The following is a 25428-nucleotide window of genomic DNA, read 5'->3' as shown; positions in this document are numbered from 1 at the left end:
AGTCGGTGTCACGAAAGATTGGTATGCATGAGCATCGTTTGCAATGTTGTGCCAGATGTCGTTTGCAGCGTTGCCTCTCCTCCCATCTGACCTATGCTATTACACGTCACAAGACGCGAATAAAGCAGTAGTGACCTTGCGCAATGTATCCCTGTTTTTCGTTCTCGCTTCGTAGTACCCAGCTCAAGAAGTAACCACGAGCAGACACCAACCAGCCCAATGCATCGCTCTCGCGAACACCTTTGTCAGCAAGTGGTATTTAATGTTCGCCAGTGCAAGCACAGCCACTTGCGACGACGCCATTACGCGCAAGAAACTGCGGACTACGAGACACCGATCAAGTCAAAATGATTCCCTGATCAAACAGCGCTGAGTATACACTATATGCGCCAGCATTATATATACGCCTCTTTCCCCACGGAAGTCGTATTTTTCCTCGCAACACCAAGAAGCGCAGTGTCTCCCTTTTCTCGCGAAAAAACACGCACAGTTACGTGGGGTCAACGACCTCACATTCGGCAAGTTCAAGGGCACGCTTGTAACACCGCAGCAAACAGCGTCGACGAGCCAGCGCCTCCGATGCCTTGCGCCCCGTTTGTCCTCAACTAGGGAAACGGTGGAATTGACGATTCAAATTTAACCAATGAGATAACACGCCTTATGATTTGCCCACGGCACTGAAAGGGGAAAAAAATCAGGCCGATGATTTGGCGGGCTCCCAGTGCTTGGAGTAGAAGGAAGAGTTGTGGGCGGCCCCGTAAGGAGACCGTGGTCTGTACGCAGGAAACATAACGGATCTCCTTGTCGACTGTAGGATCACCTTCCGCGCTCGTGGGACGAGTGGAGATTTCGACGATACAAGCTGCGCTTTGTGTTCGTGAATCTGAATTTCCAAAACACTAAGGTGCTCGGTCTTGCGGGCAGTGGAGACGGCTTGCCCTGTTGAACGAAGACACACCGTGCGCCCCTTCAGGTGCTTCGAAGTGTGAGTCGTTATCAAGCTAATACTTGTATTACTAATATATTGTTGCCTCTGCCGCAGCCGCGTACTGGGAAGCATGGAACAGTTGGACAAATGTTTTGCTTATCTCCGCGAAGGGAGCTTTGTGGCGGTTTTCGCGTTTGTGGCACGACGTAGTGAACGTGTTGAAACGCTATATAGAAGATTTTCTGATTCGATTAATTCGCGCAGGTCGCTCGCTTGACCGATAGCGCCCGCGTGTTCGAGCGTGAAACGGCAAAGATCCAGGGGCATCGTCTGCCTAACCGCCATTTTTGCCGGCCAAGCTGGGTAGGGAGGGCGCCGTATTGTGTTCCTATGCAAACGGACATTTCGTAACTGATGAAGGACATGCGTTTAGTGGAACAATGAACGGGGCTAGTTGGTGGCTCTTCGTAATTGTGTCGCACGCCTATGGGCGTAAGCTGCTGGTATTGGTCAATAACTGTATTACTTTTATGCATATTTATTTGAGATACCCGACTGCAGACAGGCAACAGGAAAAGGGGGAGGTTGTTTGGGTTTTACGTGAAGCTGGGCTCAAGAAGACCCGTGGAAAGCCGAGCATCATTCAATGTGTAGGTAAGCATTAAACTGGCCAGTGCTTGACATATGCAAAATTCGTTTAGAATGTTGCGAAAAATCAAGCAGGAATGCGCCGATTATAAAAACAGAAGCTTGTATGAAGAGAGCAAAACGAGAGATTACCAGAATGCTAACCTATACCTGATTGTAATGAACAGGCTATCTGACTACCAGACGCCATTCAAGGGGGATATATATCTATTAGCAAAGATCCTTCTGTTGATAATAGTTTTTTAATCTATTTGAGAGCGTTAGTTTTATTTAGTATGCCCTTTTGTCTTGGCTCCCTTCCCTCAGCGGTCGCGCGCTTTAGAAAAATTTTCGTCGACTATTTTTCTTTGTGGGTTTTATGTATATATACATGCATATACAAATACGGAACCTCACGGCGGCGCCGACGGCAGAAATGCGTCTGGGCGCTGCTATGGAAATGGGGACGACCTCAGCTGGCACTATCCCCTGTGGTGACCGTGAGAGAGACGCTCGATGTCGTGAAAAATGGTCACTACAGCTGGTTCCTTCTTTTTCGGCGCTACTCCGCAGTCTGTTTTACAAAAAAGAAAGTGAAAATGATTGCACGTTTTTACCAGATAGATAATATCCTGATCAAAAACGAACCTACATATAAATACCTAGGTGTTACAAAAATACAAAACCGAGCTGCTAGATTCGTCCTGGGGGCTGGGGCGTATGGGCGCAGTGAAAGTTGTTTCGAAATGTAGCATGAATTGGGAACTGTTTTCCTCTCGACGGGAAAAGTTGAGACTGAAGTTCTTTTTTCTCATACATAATAAGTTTAGAGACCGGATTTTACGCAAATGCCTATTTTGTTCCTTGCGCTGCTATCGCGCCACTTTGATATAGTGTTTTTATAGTGCGTATAAACGCCTATTTTTGGCGTTCGTGCCTAAATACTTACAAATGCCTTTAAATGCTTATTTTCCAAATTGGTGCTTATATGAACGCTCCCGGGTGCTGTTTGAGACCGTTATTAATGTTACCACGTAACACTGACTGTTGGAAACTATTGGATCCAAACATAGGCGTGCGCAAGGGGGGGGGGGGGGCTAATCATCTAAGAGGGGGGCGCGAAATCCGCCCCCCCCCCCCGTACATCGACGCTTTTAATCACCTAAGAAGGGGGGGGCGCAAAATCTGCCCCATACATTGACTTAGTAGGGTGGGGGGGGGGGGTGCTGCGATGAACCTTTGCCCCTCCTAATGGGGAACCTTGCGCACGCCTATGGATTCAACCTAGTCCTCTAGTTCAACCAACTCCCGGAAACAAACGCTAGCAGCAGTGAAGTGGCGCGAGTGGATGGCGAATGTTAGAGTTACCGTATACAGTAACTCTAGCGAATGAGAAACCGCGGAGAGCCGGGAAAGGAGAGTGAACAGCAAAAAAAGGAAAAAAAAGTAATGTGCACGCAGCTTTTGTTTTGTTTGTAATTACTGCTGTTTCAGGTGTGCACTGCAGTAGCGTCGCCAGAAACTTACGGTGGGTGGGGGGGGGGGTCACTCATGCATTATGTGTACACGCAAAACTGAAAAGCTGGGGGGGGGGGGGGTTGAACGGTTGAACCCCTTGAACACACCCCACCGCGCCTGGCTACGCCAGTGGTTCACCGCCAGGGGAGAAATTGGCTCTAATCCCTCCCTTCTGGTCTTTTAGCGATCTGGCTGTCTGCTCCTGCTCTGCCCTTCTCAGCCATGCCGAAAAGACGCCCTGGAGTGTGTTGTTTCGACGGTGGGCACTTGACTCAACCTGCAGAAAACGGGAGAGACTGTGTTCTGCGAACCGTGAGGGACAAAGCACAATTGCACGGCTATGTTCAACTGTTGGCGCCTTTGTGCCATCCTAAGCAATAACATTTTTGTTTTCTGCCTATTTTTGGCGCCTAAAATGAGCTTTTTTAACGCCACGCTGTGACGCTTTCTAACACGTACGTGTGGCTTTAAAGGGGTCATGAACCACTTTTCCAAGTAATGATCTAATGACATCAGTATCGGAGTTTACTGCCTCCCGAATCGATTGCCGCAAAAATTTCTCGAATCCGTCAAGAATGAGCGGAGTTACGGGGTTTGGGCGCATGCGCTCTCGGCGCTTTCTCTCTTTTCTCGTGCCGACGAGCGCACTGGAAGCTAGACAGGGAGGGATGGCACGGGGGGAAAGAAGTTACGTCAGCGCGCGTCATGAAACGCGATCGCTCTCCCGCTGTGATTCGCGTGCGCGAGCGCGGCTACCGTGTACTGAGGAGCGCGGCGCCGGCAAGTGGCGGCACCCCGTGGCAAGAAGCGCATTTGATCCGAACGCCGCTCTCGATTTACGTCGCCTATCGGCCAATGAGTATGCTATGTCTTTTGCGACGCGGCGATGCAGATCGCGACGTCAATCGGCAGACACCCCGCCCACCGACGAGAGTGAGAACCGGCCTCTGTTTGAAAAGAGGGCGCCTGAGAAAACAGCAACTTCGCGTTCCGCTTGTAGCCTTTACGCGGCGCGCACGACTGCAATATTTGGCTGAGCAGTTCATAGCCGTGTCAGCTTTCCGCAGGATGCGTTTTTTCAACAAGCCCAAGGGGTGCTTCATGACCCCTTTAACGCCTTCGGGCAATGCGGGGCAATCCTTGCATAAAGAATAAAGAAAGAGGTGTTGCTGCGTAGAAAAGCGAGCGCGCGTGGTCTGCGCTCTTACGTCACAGTCGACGCGACGGCGAGGAGGCGAATCCACAGAAATCGCAAGGAGGACGTACATCAAAATGGGCTTGTTGGTACGTACACGTAGTTTTTCAAAAAGCGCAAAAGCAGGACGCCGCGTTGTGTTGTGTGATCTATTCTCGGTGTCCTGTTTTTGCGCTGTTTGAAAAACTATGAGGAGATACATCTTGCCATGGCGGCCACTTCGTTTTTGTCAATAAAGGCGGGAAGCCGCAAGCACGGGCTCGTCGCCGCTCATACTCCCCGTCGACAGACACGTCTTGATACGAGATGCGCGGTTTCCTCCCCGGGAGTACGCACTTTCTTAGGACGCCCCATGGCTGTCTCGGCGCGATCGGGCGCAGCCAGGCTATGCACTGCAGAGCGTAGGTTGCGCGCAATGTGACGACGTCGGTGGCTGTTGCTTAGCTACCGCGCAGGGGCGTAGCCAGGGGGGGGGGGGTGGTTCAACCCCCCCCCCCCCCCCGAAAATTTTCAGTTTTGCTTGCGTATATATACACGCGCACATACAAACGCACGCATGAACATACATAAAGTATGGTATAACAACCCCCCCCCCCCCGAGAAAAATTTCTGGCTACGCCCCTGCTACCGCGCTTGCGCGCTTGGTCAGGTGGTGCGGTCAACGATAACGTTGGGTGGAGTATCTGGTCGCGATGCTCGATTCCTCTTCCTTTCTATCTCATTTTCTCTCTCGTTGATCTTCTGTATTTCTCTCTTTCTGCATTTCTTTCTCATTCTGTGCTACGCTTTACCCTCCCCCTCCTCCTCACGCTCACTTCCCTTTCCCGCCCGCTTGCTGCTAGCGTGCCTGGATAGCCGAGTAGTTAGGACGCTCGCCTTCGGATCGAGCGTAAGCGGGTTTGAATCCCGCCTCGTGAAAAATTCTTTTTCGGCAAGAAATTCTCCCTCTCTGTGCTCGTTCTCCCAGCCGTCAGGGCTATTACAGGCGACGCCGGAGCGGTGAGTAGTGGGATTTGCCCAAATTCTGTGGCACATACCTGTTTTTGATGATGGTAGTTTTCTGCAACACCACTGCCGCTTTATGGCCTGACTAACAGCTTCGCTGTTAATGTAGGCCTTCATGTAGGTTTAATGTAGGCTCTTCATAAACATTGAAGTCATCCTTCTGAAAAAAAAAGAAAAAAAAAGAGAAGCGTGCATGGGCGACGGCGCCGGGTTAGAGAAAACAGCACTGAGCGGCCAATACTATAAGCGTACCTTGCATGGTGAAGATAGTTTGTAAGTGACACTCATGAGTAGGCTGTAGCATATTGCTAGCTATATAGCATTGGTGTTAAAGCATCAAATGAAATGCTAGCGGTATTGTGTGATAACGCATGGAGGTACAGCTTTTCTTTAAGTTCAGCTCTATTCCCCATCGTCTATAACTGTTAGAAAAATTAGACTGTCATGTTTTGCCCTTGGAAAGTTTTTTGTAAAGCATTTTCATGTTCACCGGTGATTCTTTTTTTTTTTTTAAAATAACATAATCTTAGTCGAGCAGTCGCATTCATGCTTCATTATCTATGGCTTCCAACAAATCATCGGCGGTAGATGATCGGGAATTCTTTATCTAATTTGCATTTCCAAGCCCAGCATAATCAACATATGCGGCGCGAAAGAAGCAGTGGCGTAGGCAGAAATTTTTTTCGGGGTGGGGCACCTCCTTGATCTGACATTGGGTCTGGGCAGAGAAGTTGGGTCGAGTGTCAATTCGTGCTCTGTACCCCATGGGGAAAAAAAATTCGAGGGGGGGGGGGCACGGGCCCGGTGTACCCCCCCCCCCCCCCGCCGGCAACGCCACTGGCCAGAAGTAACCCGTAGCATTTCAGAACGCTCGTGCTCTACAGTGCCTTTTGAAACGGAGAGAAGCCTTCACTTTGTTTCTGCTCATTGGAAGGGCTTCAGATTTCAGAGTTGGTTTTACGGAGAGTGCTCTATATGTCGCTCTATCAAGTAATTCAAATGTGATGTTCGAACGCTAGATTTCAAGGCGTGTTCCGCCCAGCTTATTGAACCAAGGGGGTTCAGGACCCACCCTGCCCCCCTCGTGAATTGTGCCCCTGCAGCACAGTACCTGCATGCATGTACTTCGTGGGCCCGGAGCTTCGTTCCACATCGCTACGGGTCCAAGTATACGCCTTCTCATATTCCGAGAGAGCCCTAAGCAACCCCAGTAATTTGTGTCTCTTAATTTCAGCAAAGCTGTCAGGCGTGGGCACAGGGGGCGGTGGGGGGCACGCAGCTGTGGCTACCCCTGTTTGTTCTCCGATATCCACTCTGCTCTCCATTCCTATCTCTTGATGCTACTCCTATATATCATTTAATTGTCGTGTCATTGTGCGCTGGCTGGTCCTTCGCGAGTTTATTTGTTATCCCGCGAGTGTCTGCCCCGTACGTTAGAACTGGTAGAATGCAATGGTAGAACACTTTCCGTTTCAGGGACAGCGGTAAACAATTGACTGTCATGATTTGAAAGGTCTGCCGTGTGCGCTCCAGAGTTTATTCTTCGGTGAATTTCCTTTTCATGAGTACGCTCCCCTGTTAGAAAACTGACCTAGATACTTAAGGTTGGGCGTGAATCGTGAACAACTTTTCTTTTATTGATAAATTCTGCATATTAATTTACTGCCCTACTTTCTCGATGCTTTTTTTTTTTTTTTTTTTGCGAATCGTCGCTTGTTTCTGAAGAGCACAGTGTCGTTTGCAAGCTGTAGGTTGCTGAGATAATCTCGTTATTAATTATTCCCATTTCTTTCCAATCCAGTCGTTTGAATATTCGCAATGCCCACGAACTATAGGTGGCGCGCCGTGCTTTTCAAGATGGCGCCAGGAGGAGGGTCAACCCGTTTGTTAGCATAGGAACAGATAGTACGTGCGGACGTACGGCCCGTGCCACTTTCACCGGATGAAGTCATGAGCTGTGCTGAATTGGATATGAGACTAAACTACTTTCCCAAACCATGGAAAGTGCTAAGTACTCGCCACCTAATTATTTGCTGTGGTGTGAAAGGTTATATTTCAGCTCCGTTACCGTGCATAACGATGCTTTGCGAAATCCTGTGCGTGCTACATAAAACTGCATGAACTAAAATTGACGTATGAGCAGAACGGCACTCCGAGGTAGTACGTACCGAGCCAACGTTTATAGATACGTTGTACCGAGCCTGCCTTACGGATTTGCCGCAGTAGTAGGCCGCCAGCGAGTAGCGCCATCGCTGCTGCACGGGACCGCACGTTTAACGTGGTGATGGTTTGCAAACATAATACGCCGTCGTCATTACTTGTGCAGTCGGGAACGCGGAGTTACGTCTTCAACGGAACACAAGCATTTAACATCCCATTCAGTAGCGCTTGTGTCACAGCCATGCTGAGACTCTAGCCGTGTGCAATTCACTTCAATCGCATGTTGCAGGCTCGATCAGCACGATCGAAACACGAATATCGAAAAGAATGCACACGTATCCTTTTCGCAACGTCGAAGAAGTTAGCCGAGAGGCGTGGATTTTGGCCTTGACTGCACGTTCCATCGCTCTAACCATTTCGCTTCGCCGTTCGGGCTCGAGCGTGTTGGCGGCATGCGGCGCTCCATAATATCCACAATAATTGATACATGCAATGCACAAGAGGAACTATGCTTTTATTTTGATCTCGCTCAAGGATATTATACATTAAATACAATCAAATCACACCATATCCCGCTAAAGGGGGCCTGAGGCGATGCGAAGCAGCGTTTCGGCATGTAGAGCCCGCGTTTCAGAGGGGGAGTGGAAAGGGGAGGGGAGAGAGGCAAAGGGGAGAGGGGAAGTGGAGAAGGGGAAGGGAGAGAGGGAAAGTGGAGAGGGGGAGGGGAAATGGGAGATGGTAAGTGGAGATGGGGAAGGGGGAAAGGGAAAGTGGAGAGGGCTTACGCATGCGCAGTAACGGTGGTCACGCCGCACACCACCACCACCGGATTGAAATCCGCTATAAGATGCTTCACATCTAAAAGTGACCTACGAGCGTGAAAGAACATTAACGCACGAGGGGACGTGAAGTGCAACTCGCTCCTCGTTAGTTAGCAGCTGATCGTTCACCGTCGCTGTCACTCTCGGCGCCTTCACAGTCTTCTACGTCCAGTGAAACATCCTCGTCGTCAAGATGGTTTCTTTCAACATCACTGCTGAAAGCAATCTGAAGAATTTCCTCCACCGAACAACTTCGACCACTCCGCGTCACCACGTTTACAATTACAGAGACGTCTGGGCACGGAGAACATTTCGCCAATTTCGCTCTCACATCGGTCAACGAGCAAATCGCTTGCAGTGTGCTGCCACCTATCAACAAACGTACAAAAACAAGCGGCGCAGCGCTGGCTATGAAACCCAACACACTGGCGAAGGACGGCGTGGAAAACACTGTAGTGGAAAGCGTTCGCGCCACGAAAGGCGTCGAGCAGACGCGTCCTCGAATGATTGAAACGTCGCTCGCACGATTAGTAACAGCGCTTTGCTGACAAAGGATAGAGGCATATTTTAATGTACCGACAACTTGAGATCGCTCAGTTTTACAAGAGCACATCGCGAGCCGGCGCGACCTCCCGCGTACAGTGTTATGGGATTCATGCACTACAAGAAGCACTGACCAATGCTATATACAAGCAAAACAGGGTGAGCTTCAACTGAATATGTCAGACGATAACATTTAACTAACCTACGTGGCTACAGAAAGCCTCGCGAAGCTGATAGTATGCGTACGCTGTGGGCTAGCATTGAAAGTGCGAGTCGCCACGTATTTTCACGAAAACTTCGCGCCTCGCAAGAACGAATCAGATTTCTCGTGTCAAGGAGGGCCCGGTTTGTTCACTGATGCAGGGAACATGCCAACTCGTAGTGTTCCTTCCTTGCCAACGCGTTAGCACTGAGGTTAGCACAGCCGAACAAGGGAGCGACTGCATAGTGCTGCCATTTTGTCGTCTACTAACCCTCCTCGAGTGGACGCTCCTGAATTCCGCTTGGCGGCGCGACAGTCTATGGGCATTGCGAATAGGGAGTGTCTAGCGTTACGTCTAGACGTAATGGTACGAGCCGTTGCAGTTACGTCTGGACGTAAGAATAACGAGTCTTAAAAGTTACGTCCAGCGTGGCAATACAAATACAGCCCGTTAGAATGCCGTTAGACCTACCGAACCGATTGGCAGCGGCTAGCGTGTCGTGCTCGGAACTGCGAGGACGTTGGTTCGAACCTCGCTGCTGCTGCTGCAATTTTTTTTTTTTTTTTGTCTCAGGTGTTGCTGAAGTCTGTTGCCAGAGAAGCGCGACGAGGCTCTTGGGTTACGTACGCCTCCGCCTGCCCCGAAGGGGCAGGCTGCGCGGGCTAAACAGCGCGTGGCCGCGACAGCGGCCAGTAGCGCGTGACCGTGACCCTGCCAACCGGCCATTGAGCGTTAGCGAAATGGCCGCACTCGCGAAGCGAGGGCGAAGCCACGATTAGGCTGCCGCGCCCGAAGGGCGCAGAGGGCCTTCACTGAGCAACAGGAAAATAATGTACTCACGTTTGTGGAAAGCCACATGACTAGAGTCCCTAGATTTTCCCTGCTCTTCAACAGGGAAAAATCTAGGGATTTTAGTCTGGACGTAACGATAGCGGTGACTACAGTTACGTCTGGACGTAACCCTAGCAACAGCCTTGCGAATATTCTGGGCATGCAGTGAATAACACTGGAGATATCGTGTCTTCTTGCGTGACACTTATGGAGAAGCGGAGTAGCTGTGGAAACTTTGTCACTTAAATGTAAACATTTCGACAGAAGTCTGTCTGGCTGGGTGGAAGAATTAAGAAGTTGAAATACCTCCAGCCACAAATTCTTGGAGGAAACCCGACGTTTCGAGACCGGCTTGGTCTCTTCTTCAGGGGTGACTGTGCTGATCAGGGAGGCTTCGTCGCAGCTTGTGGGTGACTGTGCTGATCAGGGAGGCTTCGTCGCAGCTTGTTGCGACAAGCTGCGACGAAGCCTCCCTGATCAGCACAGTCACCCCTGAAGAAGAGACCAAGCCGGTCTCGAAACGTCGGGTTTCCTCCAAGAATTTGTGGCTGGAGGTATTTCAACTTCTTAAAACTTTGTCACATACGTCTCGTGCTAAAAAACAAAAACAAAAAAAATGTTTCGACAAAAAAAAAAAAAAAAAGTGCCGTGACCAGGATTCGAACCTGGGTTATTGCGGCCACAACGCAAGGTACTAACCACTATACGATCACGGCTACCCGACCGGGCGGGGTGTTTGTTCCAATAACTAGGATATAAACGTACACATTTCTTACCTAGTCTTATTTTCAAAATAATTTCACGTTTTGCACGCTCACCAACCACCACCGACGGCTGCACTCACTCACATTACCAACTTCACGCCGATTGCACTGACGCCGCGAGCATGTGCCGGCGGTTTCCCGCGTAAGTCCTGCGTGGTTGATTGGATTTCGATGTTGGTGCTGAGAGACGCGACAAGTAAACGAAATGAGAGATCGTAACGTTACGCCAGCCTTCGTAAAGTTTTCGTGAGGCATTACTCTTCGCCCGCGTGATTGTGGTTGGTTATCGGCAGGATTTGATTTGTTTTGCACGAGTGTCACATGAGAGCTTTCGTACGCGATCGAGCCCCGATCACGATATCGAGGTAAAGATGTTCGATCCTGATCGAAGGTGCCGATGGGTGCCAACCATTATTAATCGACGCGCACTAACTTTTCAGCTGCTTTGCCAACACCTGTGAGCATTTTCTGCCGATATCTTTGCATGTATGTACAGTCACGCTCAATATGAGTTGCAACACGGTGGCCGGGGTTCGTGGCACGCCAAGCCTGAACGGTGACACCGGCAAACGCTAATCTAATTGCGAGAACACCACTAACTGAAACGGTGTTTATTTCAATAACTTTTCCTATGTCGGCACCGCTTTGCACTGCTGGCGCGAATTCCCACGAAACCTCTATAAATGTTTTATAGAGGTTTTACACCTTCATTTAACAGCTGCATGTAGCTGCACGTCGCTGTCGCGCCCTCCACACTTTTCTCTCTCTCTCTCTACCTCTTTTCTAGAGTGTAGTCAACGCCTGTGTAGTCTATTTGCACATCAGCAGGTAGGGGTGACGTAACCTGAGCAGAAACGTCGTGTGTGACGTCACACCACCGAAAGGCAGTTGCCTGGAATTTCATAAGTATCACTTCTATCCAGTGTCAGCCCGTGCCGCTGGGGAGGGGGAGTAAACAACGCCGCGGTTCTCACTATTTTGCCAGCATCACACGCCCCCGAGCCAGGGTCGATAGCGATATGTGGCGCTTTATCAATGACGTCATCTGAGACGCGTCCGCTCAGGTCACGTGTCCTCGAGCTGGTGATGTGCGAATAGGTTTCGACTTTTTCTGGCTTTTATATTGTTACGTAATATCTCCTGGTTACTGAACATTCCTGGGCCCCTACCATCCGCACTTTGCAAAGGGGCCAAAGAAAAACTATCGTACTAATTACTACCAGCACTACCTCCAATCAATCTCAACGCAACGGTCAGCTTGTCTGCCAATGTTTTGTTTCCACTAACCAGTCTTACATCGCAGTACGAAAGAAACGTGGACAAGTGTAAAATCTGTTTTATGGATAGGTGTATTCATTGTTCCTTTTACATTACTGCGCAAACAAATGTAAAATTTGCGAGTTTACTGACTTGTCAGGCCATTTCTACTTATCCTTTGCTGAGCTCTAAAATCTGTCCTGTGAAATTTAAACTAAACATGTTCAAGTGATGATTGATGCTTGAAGCGGTGATAAATCATTGAACATGGAATGTCGCCGCCATTGGTTGGCAGACTCACTCATGAGCCAACTCACTCATATCAAGCAGCAAGGCTGCACGAGCCCAGCTGAGTAATGTTTTGGTGAGCTAGAGTTTGAGTGAGTCCGGTTGAGAAGAATTTTAGTGAGACTGAGTCAGGGAAATTTTGGTGACTCTGAGTAAGCCCTAAGCGCAAGATACATTTCTTGAGTGATCTTCGCATCTTTTTGCCAAGGCTGTGGTCCTGTCTACTCATCAACAGCATTACTATCAGCCTTATGTCTGCTCGTGTTTATACTAGTGTCTCATCACACATATTTCAACGCACTAGTGTCCATGCGCCAGCTCAATATTTGGTGATCAAAGGTGTGAGTTAGGGAGACGGGGTGTCTCTTGTCTTCCTTCCGCAAACTAACTTTCACGGGATTTTCTTGAAGTATATCTCGTGCGAGTCGTGTCTTTAATAAAAAAATATTCTTAATGGATTGCAACTGCTGATAGTATTTGAAGGTACAAGACCAGAAGGTGCATCGAGAGCGCCGATTATGCGACATATTGGGGTTTAATAGCACTGACACCATGATCAAAAAGTTATATGCTAATGCACTCACGAGTTTACTCACTTGGACTCGGATCAAGCCGCAAGTCTGAGTGAGCCCAGCTGAGCAATATTTTAGCGAGTGCGAGCCTGAGTGAGCCCGGTTGAGAAAAGTTTTAGTGAGTCTTTGTCTGAGCGAGTATGGCTGAGGGAAATTTTGGAGAGTTTGAGTGAGCCCTGAGTGCAAGACATATTTTATGAGTGAGTCCGAGTGAGCTCCACTTTTTTTGCCGACCTATGGTTGCCAGAGCCAAAGTTTGCACAAGAGTATTGAACTTCACCAAGGCTACCGAGCAACTCAGCTGCTGCATTGACGAATACAAGTCCACTTGTCAAAACATTGGCTCCCGTGACATTGCCTGTTTGATTTCTCATCAGTCCCGTGAAACGTGCCATTCTGTGCCATCTAGGTAGGATTGTTTGTTTGTCACCTGAAGGAGCCTGGCTCATACCCACGAGGGGGATTGGCCACACTGACAATTATAAAGGGAAATGTAAACCTTGTGAAACGTCCAAAAGAAAGAAGAATGAAACGCGATGTAAATAAAAAGTGAAACAGTTAAGAAATTCAAAAAGCCATAGGATAAAGAATGAAAAAAGAAAAAACAAAAGGAAAAAAGTTGGTTTCAGTGGTCAGTAGCATTAGTGGCGTACTCTTCCGGTTGCTTGAATGAATTTGTGTAGCGCAGTCACAATAGCAATGTGGCTTGCCCCCAAAGTGATTGGCTCCAAACGATAACAGGCGGCTAGAAGTAGTAAATGGTAAAGCCAGCCTAGCAGTCGGCATTTCAAGCAACATTCTACGGAGTGAGGTGAAACGCGGCAAAAAAGTGATCTATCGTTTCTGGTTCATTGGAAACTGCACAGATGTTAGTTAATGAGATGCCAGATTTATGAACCGCGGAACTCTACAGCGAAAGCTTGTGGGGGTCACCTCGCATTGACGTAAAAGGCATTTGGTGGTGTTCCATGAGAACTGTAAGTGCCAGTACTCCTTCGATTGTATGAGAGCTGTTTCTCTGTTTTTTTAAATGTAACAGGCATTTGAATCTCTTTCCGGTAATTAAAGAAAAAAGGGTTACAACATGTAACACCGGACCATCTAAAGACGCCGTAGCGAGTGAGTCAGCTGCTTCATTTAGAAAGATTCTAACATGCCCGGGGACCCATACCAACCGAACTTCTGATATGCTACATGGTAAAAGGCTCGAAAATATTCTAAGTAGATGCGATTGTTTTGTGGACGTTAAATGCGTACAAACCAACAAGGCATCTGTAATAATGATAACTTGTGATTTTTGAGAATTTAGTTTTCTAATAGCCAATGTGATCGCCACAAATTCTGCAAGAAATATTGGGGTGAAGTCGGGTAGTCGGAGAGCAAAAGACCAATTGAGCTGCAGGGAGAAAATGCCCACTCCGGCCTTTTGAAGATTTTGCGTTGTGTTTGTTGAAATTGCGAGGTGAGCAGGAAATTGACCGAGGTGATCTTGAAGGAGACCTTCGAGAATATGCTTTGCAAGCAATTTAGCATTTTTTGGGAAAATGTAATCGAAAACTAAATTAATCTTCAGCGAACTCGGTCTTGGGGAAGCTAAGCACGGCAGTGAAACTTGTAGGTCCGATAACAGCAACTCGACGAAAATGACTTGAGGCCTTCGATAACGTTGCCATGGATGCTTGAAGAATGAATCGGGAGATGTGATAAAAACTGTCTGGGGACGGGAGAGAGGTGCATCGTAGAGCTTTAATAACATCTGCACGGTGAGCTGCTTAAACCTTGCATCAAGTGGAATGACGCGAGCTTCTAAATACAGCATGCTAATAGCAACACGTCTCGGTAGTCCAACACACAGACATAGCGTTTGCCTTTCTAACAATAATAGATGTCTTAATTTGTAAGCAGTAGATCCGGAAAAAAAGGATGCAACCGAATTCCAAAATGGGGCGCACATAAAGTTTATATATCACGAGTAAAGTTTCTCTACGCATTCCTGAATTTTTATTACAAAAGCGCCGCAACAACCCCATGGCGCGTTCTGCCTTACGAGTGTTTAATTAAATTTGCTGTTGCCAATTTAAATCGTAAACATAAACAATCCCTAAATATGTTAATGATATTACTTGCATGATCTGTTTGTTTCGATAATGAAGTGAAACAAAAATGGGATCTGCCAAAGGGAATACGAGTACAGCGCATTTACTAACGTTGAGCGAGAAAGAAAGTCCGTCAAGCCATACCTCAAGCTCAGTCAAATGAGACTGCAAAATTTGGTATAAAGTATTGATATTGTAGGATGACGAGAAAAATGCGACATCGTTGGCATAGACATAAAGGTGAACACCTCGATTAACTGGGATAGATTATAATAAAGTATTAAATAAATGTGGGGAAAGAACCAAGTCTTGCAGAACACCTCGTGTTGGCTTATATGAGCCAGACGTAACCCCCTCGTGGCAACAAAAGAATGGTCTCTCGGAGAGGAACTCCTGCACCCAGGATACGACGTAATTTGGCATGTCACAACTCACTAATCTAGAAATCAATATACCGTGTTCAACACTCTCATAGGCTTTTGCAATATCTAATGTAACTATTGCAGAAATCTGATCAGATACTCCTGCAAGTCGAATTCGGCTTTCAAAAAGTGAACATAAGCAGACGATATCGAACAACCCTGTCTAAAACCTATTTGTCTCGAAGAAAGGATACCCTGACGAGAAATGAATTCGCTAAGCCGAATATGAATAATTTTTTCAATTATTTTAACTAAATTTGAAGTTAGGGAGATAGACCGAATGTTATCCAGGACATATCCGAGGCTCTGATTTTTTCATAGCAGCACAATTTTAGCAATTTTCCATGAACTCGGAATCCATGTGTACTGTAAAGAGCAGTTAACTATGTTCAAAAGTTCATCGGGATAGGAATTAAACATTAATTTAATCACAGAGTTTGTAATGCGGTCCAGTCCAGGAGCCGCTTGATTTACAGTTAATATGACATCCGCCAATTCTGCCATAGTGACTTTCTGAAAGTCCGATGTCGAACTTGCGAATATCATAGGTCTGAAACACGTAGATGCAAAATGCGCTTCGAGTCCTTTCGCGATGTCTTCTAACATGTCAGATGCCGCTTTAGGGGATAGCGCTACGGAGTGAGAATATGACGATATCTGTGACGATTTCTTGTTGCGTAAGAACCTGTACAGTGCAGATCTTTTATCCGGTTTTGATAAATAAGAATGCAAATCAGCTTTGTGGTTATCTTTAGCTACTGCTACTGTTCGTTTAAATATTGCAGCGTAGAATTTATAGTCAATCCAATTTTTCGGTATGTGGTTATGATGTAGACGCTTCCATGCAGCTTTCTGGCGCCTATAATCAATCCTGCATGCATCATTGCACCAAGCAGAGTTTGACGGTCTATTCGCAGCCCTAACAGAAAACTCTGCCGGTTGAACAGCAGCGCTTGTAAATGCTACCACTGAGTCAGTTCTTTGTTGCTCATTACATGCTGTTAATGACAGGATCGCAGAATTTAAAGTGGCTTTATTGATTTTATAGTTGATGAACCGTTGCTGCCGCATAACAAGAGCCTGACGCGATAGCATGATGTCGAAGGTAATCAGAAGGTGGTCGCTATTTGTCCCATTGTCAAATGTTTCCCCAAGATGAAATGACCAGCTGGCTAGACGAAGAAGTCAGGTCTAATGTCGAGGAGCATCGTTCATGTAAGAAGGTAGTGTGACCTGAATTATGGCAACGAAAATCATTATCCTGCAGCCAATTCCACAATCGTTTCCCACACCCATCCATTTTTATCCCCCAAGAAATGTGGTGAGAGTTGAAATCTCCTGCCAATAGAATCAAATTTGAACTGGAATTCCTGGTGACAAAATCTAGGTGGTCTGTACTTCTTACTCCATTCGGAAAGTGCGCATTTACCACTGTAAACATAGATGACCCAGGCAACAAACAATCTACTGCTAACAGTTCACAGTCAGGACAAATATGTTCGAAAGATACGGCGACGTTATGATACATTTTTGCGGAGACTAGGGCCAACAACCCACCTCCTCTACCTAGTTGATAAGTGTACGAAAATTATTGATGGTAAATTTTTTTGTTTACTGAAAGCCAAGGTTCTTGAAGTAAAATAATATCAGGAATTTTTTGTATTAGACTAGCAAGATCAGTGTAACCGGAAGATACAGAATGGCAGTTCCACTGAAGAACTTGTACACACGCTATGGTGGACTAAATATAGTCGACTCCACTGCAGAACGCAATGCGTCCTGCTCGTTGTTGTCAGTGTTAGTACCTTTTTTGGTTTCGACCGGGAAGAATGGGTCGGAGACAATGGGGCATTCCGTCACTTAGTGACATTTCCGAGCCTTATCTCACCAAAAGACCCACTGGGTCCCACAGGGGTAGGGAACCGAGAGCTGGCTGGCAAGCTTCTCTGGAATAGCATCTGTTTGACTCTGAAGGTTTAATTCATTGCCGTGGTGTTCAGACTCGCTATTAAAAGTGAGCAGCTTGTTTATTACGAGTGTTCTGGCGAGTTTAATTTTTGGCTCATCATTAAGGCGATACCCACTTCCTCAAAGAGAACAGTTTAAAGTTAGTCAGTCCAGTGTTCTTGCTTTTAAACCAGCACATGCATGCAACAGTCACCGTACCAGTCATTCTCAAACTTGCTACTGGCTATCAGTCCACCTACCAGTAGCATGACTGGTGAAGAAAGGGAGCCGGTGCAACGCAAGCAGGTCTATGTACACTTTTATTCACAGAAATTCCATTTTTTTTTGTACCATGGCATGTCCTTTGAAACGAACATAAAGCAGGAAAAAAAAAAGCACACAGTGATTCTGTACAGAAGGCCATGTTGGCCGTGCTCACAAAACAAAAAGGTTGACGATACAGACAGAAATTGTGCATAGCTGCAGACATGAAGCACTACCTGTCACACTGACAGCACCGTTTGCACCATTCGTTTCGACCAACAGGCAATGATGACCCAATCTGCTGAAACGTCAACATTTTAGTCTATTTTTGAATCTCTTACTGTCAAACTTTCACAACTGCATCATTGTGACAGGACAGGGACTGTCATTTTCGGACAATACAGATACAAGACCTGTCATGGCACGACTAACTTGGCCAAGCTGCGGAGTGCACTCGCCGTTTGACGTAGAAGCAACCCAAGGCACTCAATATAGCTCTCGGCAATCCTTTGTTGCATATATGTGCTCTTGAACCTCTGCGATGCCACGCTAGACTTCAGGGAACAGGTACTCTTCATGGTCTTTCGAAGACAACACCGAAACAAAAACCAACAGAATATATTAGGCTAGCCCACTAATCTATTAACAGCTCTCCGGTAGTATTTACTAAACTCTACACTGACTACTGCAACCAAACAGAAAGCACCACAAATGGGGGAAGGGAAATGGCCAAAAAACAGTATACATTCCCTCTACCACACCTTTCCCAAGCAGTTGATCGAAGTGTAGTTTAACAGATACGTATACTTACATTATATACAGAGAACAATATGCCCTCTCTTTGGACAGGTGGCTGAAGACCATATTCACGTGTGTGCAATGCCCACCAGCAATGGTAATGATATCAAAGGAAAAAAAGCTAGCATCAAAAGAGCAGCACATCCAGTTCTATTTCATTCAAAGCACGGCCTACTTTATCCTCTGCTCCAGTTTGAAAGAAATTGGGCCCTTTCATACTGAACCACAAAGCAGGTAACTTGGCTATCCATTCTACAGACAGCGGGCCCTTGTTACAACTAATCACACGAGAGATGAACTGCAATAAAGGAGCAGACTACTGCTGAGAAAGAACAATTTGTGTGCCTTGAACGAAAATGAACAGAGGGCCACTTGCAAACTTTAGATGAACAGAAAGCAGTTTGTTTACACGTCCGTATGGTGTATAAACCTCCGGGTGCACAAATGAGATTGAAGTGCACTCCACACCCTAAAAAAAGTGTCGCCATGTAGGGAGAAAAAAATCCAGCCTACATACTGTTGGCCCATGCACCTGCAGTTCACTAATCCTTGTAGAAAATGTTGCATTTCCCCATACGCGATTCCATATGCCCTCTAAGGTAAAATACACCACCTGTAAACATTTCTCCATGAACTGACAATTGAAGTTATTAAAAGCACTGCTCTCTGAGCAGCCTTTTTTGCAGAACTCTGTGGAATTAATTTAGGTGATCTACAGCCACTTGCGAACCTAAAGGATTACATTTTGTCTGGATTTCTCGTCCTTCCACTGTACAAACTGCTCCGCCTGCCTCAAGATGCCACCCTCACAGAGTGGCAACGAAAGAACCACTCGCGTCATTTTGCGCTCACTTTGCGTCTTTGATCACCCTTCTCACATATTCACCCTCTAATGTACAAGTGCTTGTGGACGCCCATGTTCAATAGAGCGACGACAAAAAGCACACGTGTCTCACTTAATGTCCTTCGGCGCCTGCTCATTGCTCCTATCGCGGAAGAATCCTGCCTGTGTCCGACACTCGCGCACAGTCACCGTGACCAGGTTGGCAGTCACATCCGTAATCAGGACTTGATCCACAACTGGACTCTGCTTCTGCCAGAAGTCGGGGATGATGGCAAGCTGGCTGTACTCGGGCTCGGCTACAGCCGGCTCTGCGCTGGCTTCCTTGGGTGGCAGCAGCATCGGAGGAGACGCAGCCTGGCCATTGTGACTGTGCATCGGCTTTCCTTGGGAGACGGCTGAAACTGCTGGTTTGCAGACATTCTCGCGGTCGCTGCCCGGCTGAGGTGGCGCGCCGTCGCGCCCATTGAGAACGGGAGTCGCCGACGGCACCGGCTGCTGGGGTGCAACAACACCCGTGGCAGGAACGGGGGAGCTGATGGGTACAGCGGTGGGGTGGGGTACGGGACCGACAGAGTTGGCAGAATTCGATGCAGCCTGATGCAGAGATGGCGAACTGGTTGGCAGAGCCAGATGGGGTGGCCGCGAGATTCGTGCCACCGCTGCCGGTCCGAGCTGCCCGGTACCCAGTCGGGCGGCTACGGGGGGCACCGCAAGGTGCGAGGCAGGGGGATGGGTGTGGTGAACGTGCGTCATGCCGAGGCGTGGAGTGATGGGCTTGAAGGCTACCGGTGGCCGCACGGGCACCCTCACCGGCGACGAGCCGTTCACGAGCGATGCCGCCGCCGTAGAGACTGGAGGAGGCTTGGCTGCCGCGTTGATTGTGGGCACGTCCATGGGCCTAGACAACCTGGGCATCTTGCTGGGGGGTTGCTGGGATACAGATGCGACCTGAATCTGTGGACTAGATGACGTTGGCTTCACATCCAACTTGCGTTTAGTTGCCGTGTCGGGCTTCTTCGAAGCTTCCAACACCGGCGGGGAAGACAAACATGCCTCTGCTGGGCTTGGCTTAGAGACGGACGTTGTCGGTTCGCAGCTTTTCTCCGACGGTGGCTGACTGGGGGCTGCAGTCACTAGTTTTGCCTTTTCTTCCTCTTCTTTCGGGCTCTTGGCACTCTGAAGTGTCTTTGGTGGGCTGGCTACAGCAATGGCAGGCTTGGCCTTGCCCGACAGCTCCTTAGCTTCAGCTGGCTGCGGCTTTGGTGTCACGGCAGCCGGATGGGGAGTCTGTGGCTGCTGCTGCTGTGGCGGTGTCGCAGACTGCAACGTGGACGCCGAAAGGCGCGACGCAGCCGTCGCTGTGGAGCTGTCTTTCTCTTCTGTAGCACTGGGCGACAACACTGGTGGTGGACTGTGTGGTGGAGATACTGCAGGGTTTGTCTCCGTGCTCGAGCTGTTGCCATGAGGTGTAGCAGGTGCATCGTTGGAGGTGTCGTCCTCACTCTTGGCCTTGTTGGAGTCGTGCCGGAAATCCTGCTGTGGCTCGCTTGAGCTCTGAGGAAAAGCATAAAAAATGTAAAATTTAGGAGAGCTTCAAAGTAATCTAGTGCAAATCTCTATACACTTAAAAAAGGCCGATCACACTGATAAATTTATTGCTAGTTTGAGCGAGTGCCCTCACTGTCTTAGAATGCCACTTTGGCAATGCACTGCTATATGAGAAAGGGAAGTGCACTTTGAAATTATGGTAATGGCAATGAGTAATTTAGTAGCACAACAACAGGCAATGTTTCATGACTAATACCCATCACACAGCAAATCTAACGTCATTTACAACGAACGACATTAGGTGAACTTAATGTCATTTTACCTGCCTGCTGTCACACGACAAAAACAAATATTTTAAAATGGTGACCATGACTTTAGCCCTCCTGAGCCGTGACTTTGGGAGAAATAAAAATCTATTAAAACTTGCATCGAACACGCGTGTATCCTTGAAAATAATTTTCCATCATCAAAAAAAGGTGCTCCTAGAATATAAACGCAGCCGTTTTACACAACTTGCCGCAGCTGCACGACACAAATTACAAGTCAAGCCAAGAAACAAGCGAAAACCAACATGGCAGACGATATGACCGGGCGTGGTGGGAGTACGACTGACACTCTGGCTGCAGAAATGAGACGGCGGCAGCTAATTCATGCAGTCACCACCTCGATCACCAAAACATGTGCAATCAGACGATCAACACCCGTGATCCAGGCAACAAGAGAGCACAAATGAAACATGGCCTGTGTCCAGCTGCTGTAGCTGAGAGTAGCTTTCTTTTTCGAAACTTTCGCGTGTGCTTTTACATCACCAAACCAGTAAGAAGTTAATCAAGTAAAGAATAAGATATTTATGAATTACAAAAGTTACGTATACATAAGTCAACAGTCATCTCCCTATAATGTCCCTGGCGTCGAGACTATGCATTCGGTCCGAAATTGAATGCGAATGTGTTTCGGGAACTAATTCGTCAGAAAATGACGTTTTCATCGGATGGCATTAGTTTCACCGTGTGACAGCAAACAAATGGCATTACAAACGAATGACATTAGCTGTAAATGTCATTACATTTGCTGCGTGACAGGGGTATTACGTGTTACAGCTGGAAGTAGTCAAGCCCTTCTAGGAATTTCTAACCTACCATTGTTAAGTGGTGCCTCCTCTGACAACCACAATTCAACAAAAGGCGGAGCTGCTGAAAGTGCTGTCAGTCGCTGCTGCTAAATGAACTCTCTGAGCAGAGACTCCGTGCCGCCGACACCAGAGTCCTGCTGCACTAATTTTGCATTAGGGAGTAGCCTGTGCTAAAATTTCTAACCTCTTTTGTCTGGTGCTAGTCTTATTTGAAATACTAAGTGACCTCTGATATGACAGGCACTGGAACAGTATAATACAAACATTTTCGCATAAGAGGGGCAGTCAGAAAGTTTGTTTCCGGAATTACTTCGCCAACGACGATTTGGTACACCTTGAATTTGTACTGCCTGGGCAGTCTGCTACAGGCCATTTCTACATGCAATTTTGCAGAGGGTGCGCGATGTGGTTCAAAGGACGCAACCTGACCAATATGCCGAAATGAGACTTGTCTGCTGCTATGGTGAAGTACATGTGTTGGCCATTCAAAGCCTGTGCTGCTTAAAGGGACCGACAACCAATTTTTATGGTACCTGTTTTCTTTAGCGCAACGAAAAGCTTACCAGTCAGATTAACTTGGAATGGTAACCCGGTAAACACTGTGACATGTTCATAATTAAATTTTTTCTATCTTCGGCTACTATGAAGTTGTATATACACACCACATGCTGCAAAAAGTGCATGCGTGCACTCTGTGCACATGCACCGCTGCTCGACATGTTCCTCGAGTAGCCGTGAAGGCAGCAAGTTTCTTTACCTCATAAGCAACACAGAATAAAGCGGGGATAGATAATAATACACATACTCTAATTCTGAGCACTAATTATGGTGCACATGAAAGCACCAGACTACAGGCAGCAAAGTGAACAACTAATCAAGCCTCGAGGCTCTTCCACTAGCTGCGTGACATACTGATTTTTTGTGACTTTTAAACATGAATTACCAATACAAATTCTAATCAGATTGTGAAAAGGATGCTTGAATATGCCACTATGTCGTTTCATTAACACCAGGATCTAATCACACGTTATGCCCAGTTGCCAGTCCCTTTAAGTGGAAAAAAAAAAGGGTTGTGAAGAACTTCAACAATTAAAGGCTCTTCACTTTATTCCTCGAGATTCCTACTTGAGTGCTGCCACCAAGATCTTCACCAGTGGTGGCTTTAGGCAGGCTCACACCAGACACCTATAACTCTCACCCTCCTACCCATCACATCTTAGCACCCCCCACATTTAGATTCTCTGCCAATGACTCTGAAATGCACAGGTTAGGGCACTTGACACCAACTCACTTCACTGCTTGAATAATTACAAGAAATGTGCAGTATTTCTTGTATGCACAAACCCCCTCGTGCATAATTTTCCTGCCTATTGACCCTGTGGACCTTCAGTGCACTTTGGCATATTTCACAATGGTTCGCCAATGTACACTGAAGCTTGACAACACATTTGTCATGCAAGTGCATGGTGGGACAGTGTTTGATGCACAAAGCCTTCTGCATATAAGAGGCCAATAATTGCATCGGCACAATTCCTCTTGGAAATCCCTCCCATGCCAAACAGAGAGGATGAGCATGGTTGATGGCCTATTATGTCAAGCATCTTAAGTACGCAGTTATCTCTGTCATGTTTGACAATTACAGTAACCGGCGCATATATCTTTCAGAGCTGCTAACTGGGGAGAACGCAGCACTACAAAGCAGGGCCAAAGAAAACAGTACACCGGACAGGTGCTGCGTCCTCGTCAGTCCATGCACCAACATGCCTTAATCTAGTCCTGCACAGGATTAATCATACCAAGCTCATTCAACTCGAGCCATGCGCATGTGCAAGTAAATTGTTAATTATAGAGCGCAAACGCTTACAGCACAGGTCACCCAACTCGCAATTCGAGGTACTCACATGACTTCGTTCTTTTTTGGATTTCTGGCCTCGCTTGCCCGGTCCAGAATCTCTCTGACTGAAAGAACAAACGAACAACAGAAGTGCTGGTCAGCACAGGCGCATCGTAACAAAAAGCGGCGTCGTTCTGCGGGGCAGTGACTCACACGAGCAAACGGCGGGATCGAAGTCGCATGCTGCTGACTGACGCCACCCGCGACACAACAGGGAATACCCGAATCAATGATCTGACAAGACGTTTTGTCGCCCAAAACGATTCTGCGGTCGCAAGCGCGGGTCGGTTCCAGAAAAGCTGAATCAACGTTTCGATTCTCCCACGACACGATGACAGCAGCGCACGAAGAACAAGTGCTGCAGTTAACACCGGAAGATGGCCGGGTTTTTGTGGTGTCAACTGCGTGTCACGTGCGTCCATCGGGATGACACTTCCCTAAACACGCCGAGTGGCGCTGCGAGCGCCGACAAATCGCGGGAGGTCGAGGAATGGCTACTCAACAGGAGCGCTTTCGCAAGACAGACAACGGCTTCTTCAGGGCATACCAATGGGCGGAAAGTGATACAGAGAATGACAACATGCGGCAACGTAAACTGGGTAGTTGTGAGGGCCGCCATACTGAAAGACACAGTAAAGGCGCGCGCGCGACGAACTTGTAAACAAGCAAAAAAGATGAAAAAAAAAGCCCTCGTGGAAAGAACCACTAAGAGAGGAGGGATGCGCGAGAAAGGGAACCGGTCCTGCGGGCGCGGAGGAGAGTCGACACCACGCTGCGGAAGAACGAGCCCGCCATCCTCCTCGCCACATTCGCCCAATGAAATAGCCTCTCACCTGCTCTCGAAGGCTTCCAGCAAACGGCCGTCCAGTATGTTTTCCTCGGGTTCCCAGGTGTTGTACCTGCGACAAAAATGGCAGATCGACGGTGAAATAAAAGCTTAGCAACCGAAACACCAGCGCCAGCTTTTGCAGGCAACGCCCGAAGGAAAGCAGGAAGGGGGGACGAGGGGAGGGGACTGCAGCCGTCACAACGGCGCGAGAAAAACATGGTGGCGCGCCGCGGCGAGGTAACTTCGGCTGCGACAACACGCACAGCAACAAAATCCTAACATCGCACCGACAGCGAACAGTCGCAACGTGCACGGGAACGCGAGGTGACGGTGCCTTCACACTCACTTGTGACTCCAGCCACGCCACTTGACGTAGTACTCGACACGGCCCTGCAAGAAAACGGAGCAAGACGCAGGATCAGTGCACACGGACGCGGCGGCGGCCACTCATCACACAGCCCGCCCGGGCGAGTCGCGACGCGATGCGCATGTCGTCGCCTCGTCAGCATCAGCAACGCACCTTTCGAATTCGCTTCTTCTGTATGCACTCGGCGGCGAAGACGCGCTCGCCGACCGACGAGAGCTCCATGACTTCGCTGAGGCGCTCGGAAAGCGGTGTGCGACGTTGCCCGCTCCGTCGCTCCCGGCTCGCTTTGTGGATGGCTTCGCGCATCCCAGCAGGCACCGCGCTCGCCTTGGCGACGTCACTCGTGACGCTGGGATGAAACGCAAAACACGAAAAAAAGATGCGAGACGCGTCTCGCCATCTAGCGGCGCTATGAGAAACCATCGCTGACAACAAACGAAACTGTTTTTCGCGTCGGCTGTTTTGTCCCTGTTACAAAGCTCTCTGTACTGGATGAAGAAGAATGGAATGGTGTTGTCATTTTACTTTGTTAAGCTGTTCGATGCTAAGACGTTGGATCAAAGCGGAGACAACGA

General features: G+C 48.0%; 1 protein-coding gene and 1 non-coding gene across 2 annotated transcripts; both read right to left on the bottom strand.

The window, feature by feature from the left end:
• Nucleotides 1-10475: 10475 nt before the first annotated feature.
• Trnah-gug (transfer RNA histidin (anticodon GUG)) lies at nucleotides 10476-10547 on the bottom strand. Its single transcript has one exon. It is a non-coding gene; the product is annotated as a tRNA-His (tRNA).
• Nucleotides 10548-17483: 6936 nt separating this feature from the next.
• Nucleotides 17484-25216, bottom strand: LOC119400449 (polycomb group protein Pc). Its single transcript, XM_037667490.2, has 5 exons — nucleotides 25007-25216; nucleotides 24833-24876; nucleotides 24491-24556; nucleotides 23665-23722; nucleotides 17484-20637 (listed from the first exon to the last, which is right to left on the bottom strand). Exons 1-5 carry the CDS (start codon nucleotides 25157-25159, stop codon nucleotides 19192-19194), a joined length of 1767 nt encoding a protein of 588 aa, XP_037523418.1. The 5' UTR covers nucleotides 25160-25216; the 3' UTR covers nucleotides 17484-19191.
• Between the last annotated feature and the right edge of the window lie 212 nt (nucleotides 25217-25428).

Source organism: Rhipicephalus sanguineus, chromosome 7 (genome assembly GCF_013339695.2).
Source record: "Rhipicephalus sanguineus isolate Rsan-2018 chromosome 7, BIME_Rsan_1.4, whole genome shotgun sequence".
Taxonomy (NCBI): domain Eukaryota; kingdom Metazoa; phylum Arthropoda; class Arachnida; order Ixodida; family Ixodidae; genus Rhipicephalus; species Rhipicephalus sanguineus.
Note: the sequence above shows the minus strand (reverse complement) of the source record. Positions and strands in the feature narration are given on the sequence as shown.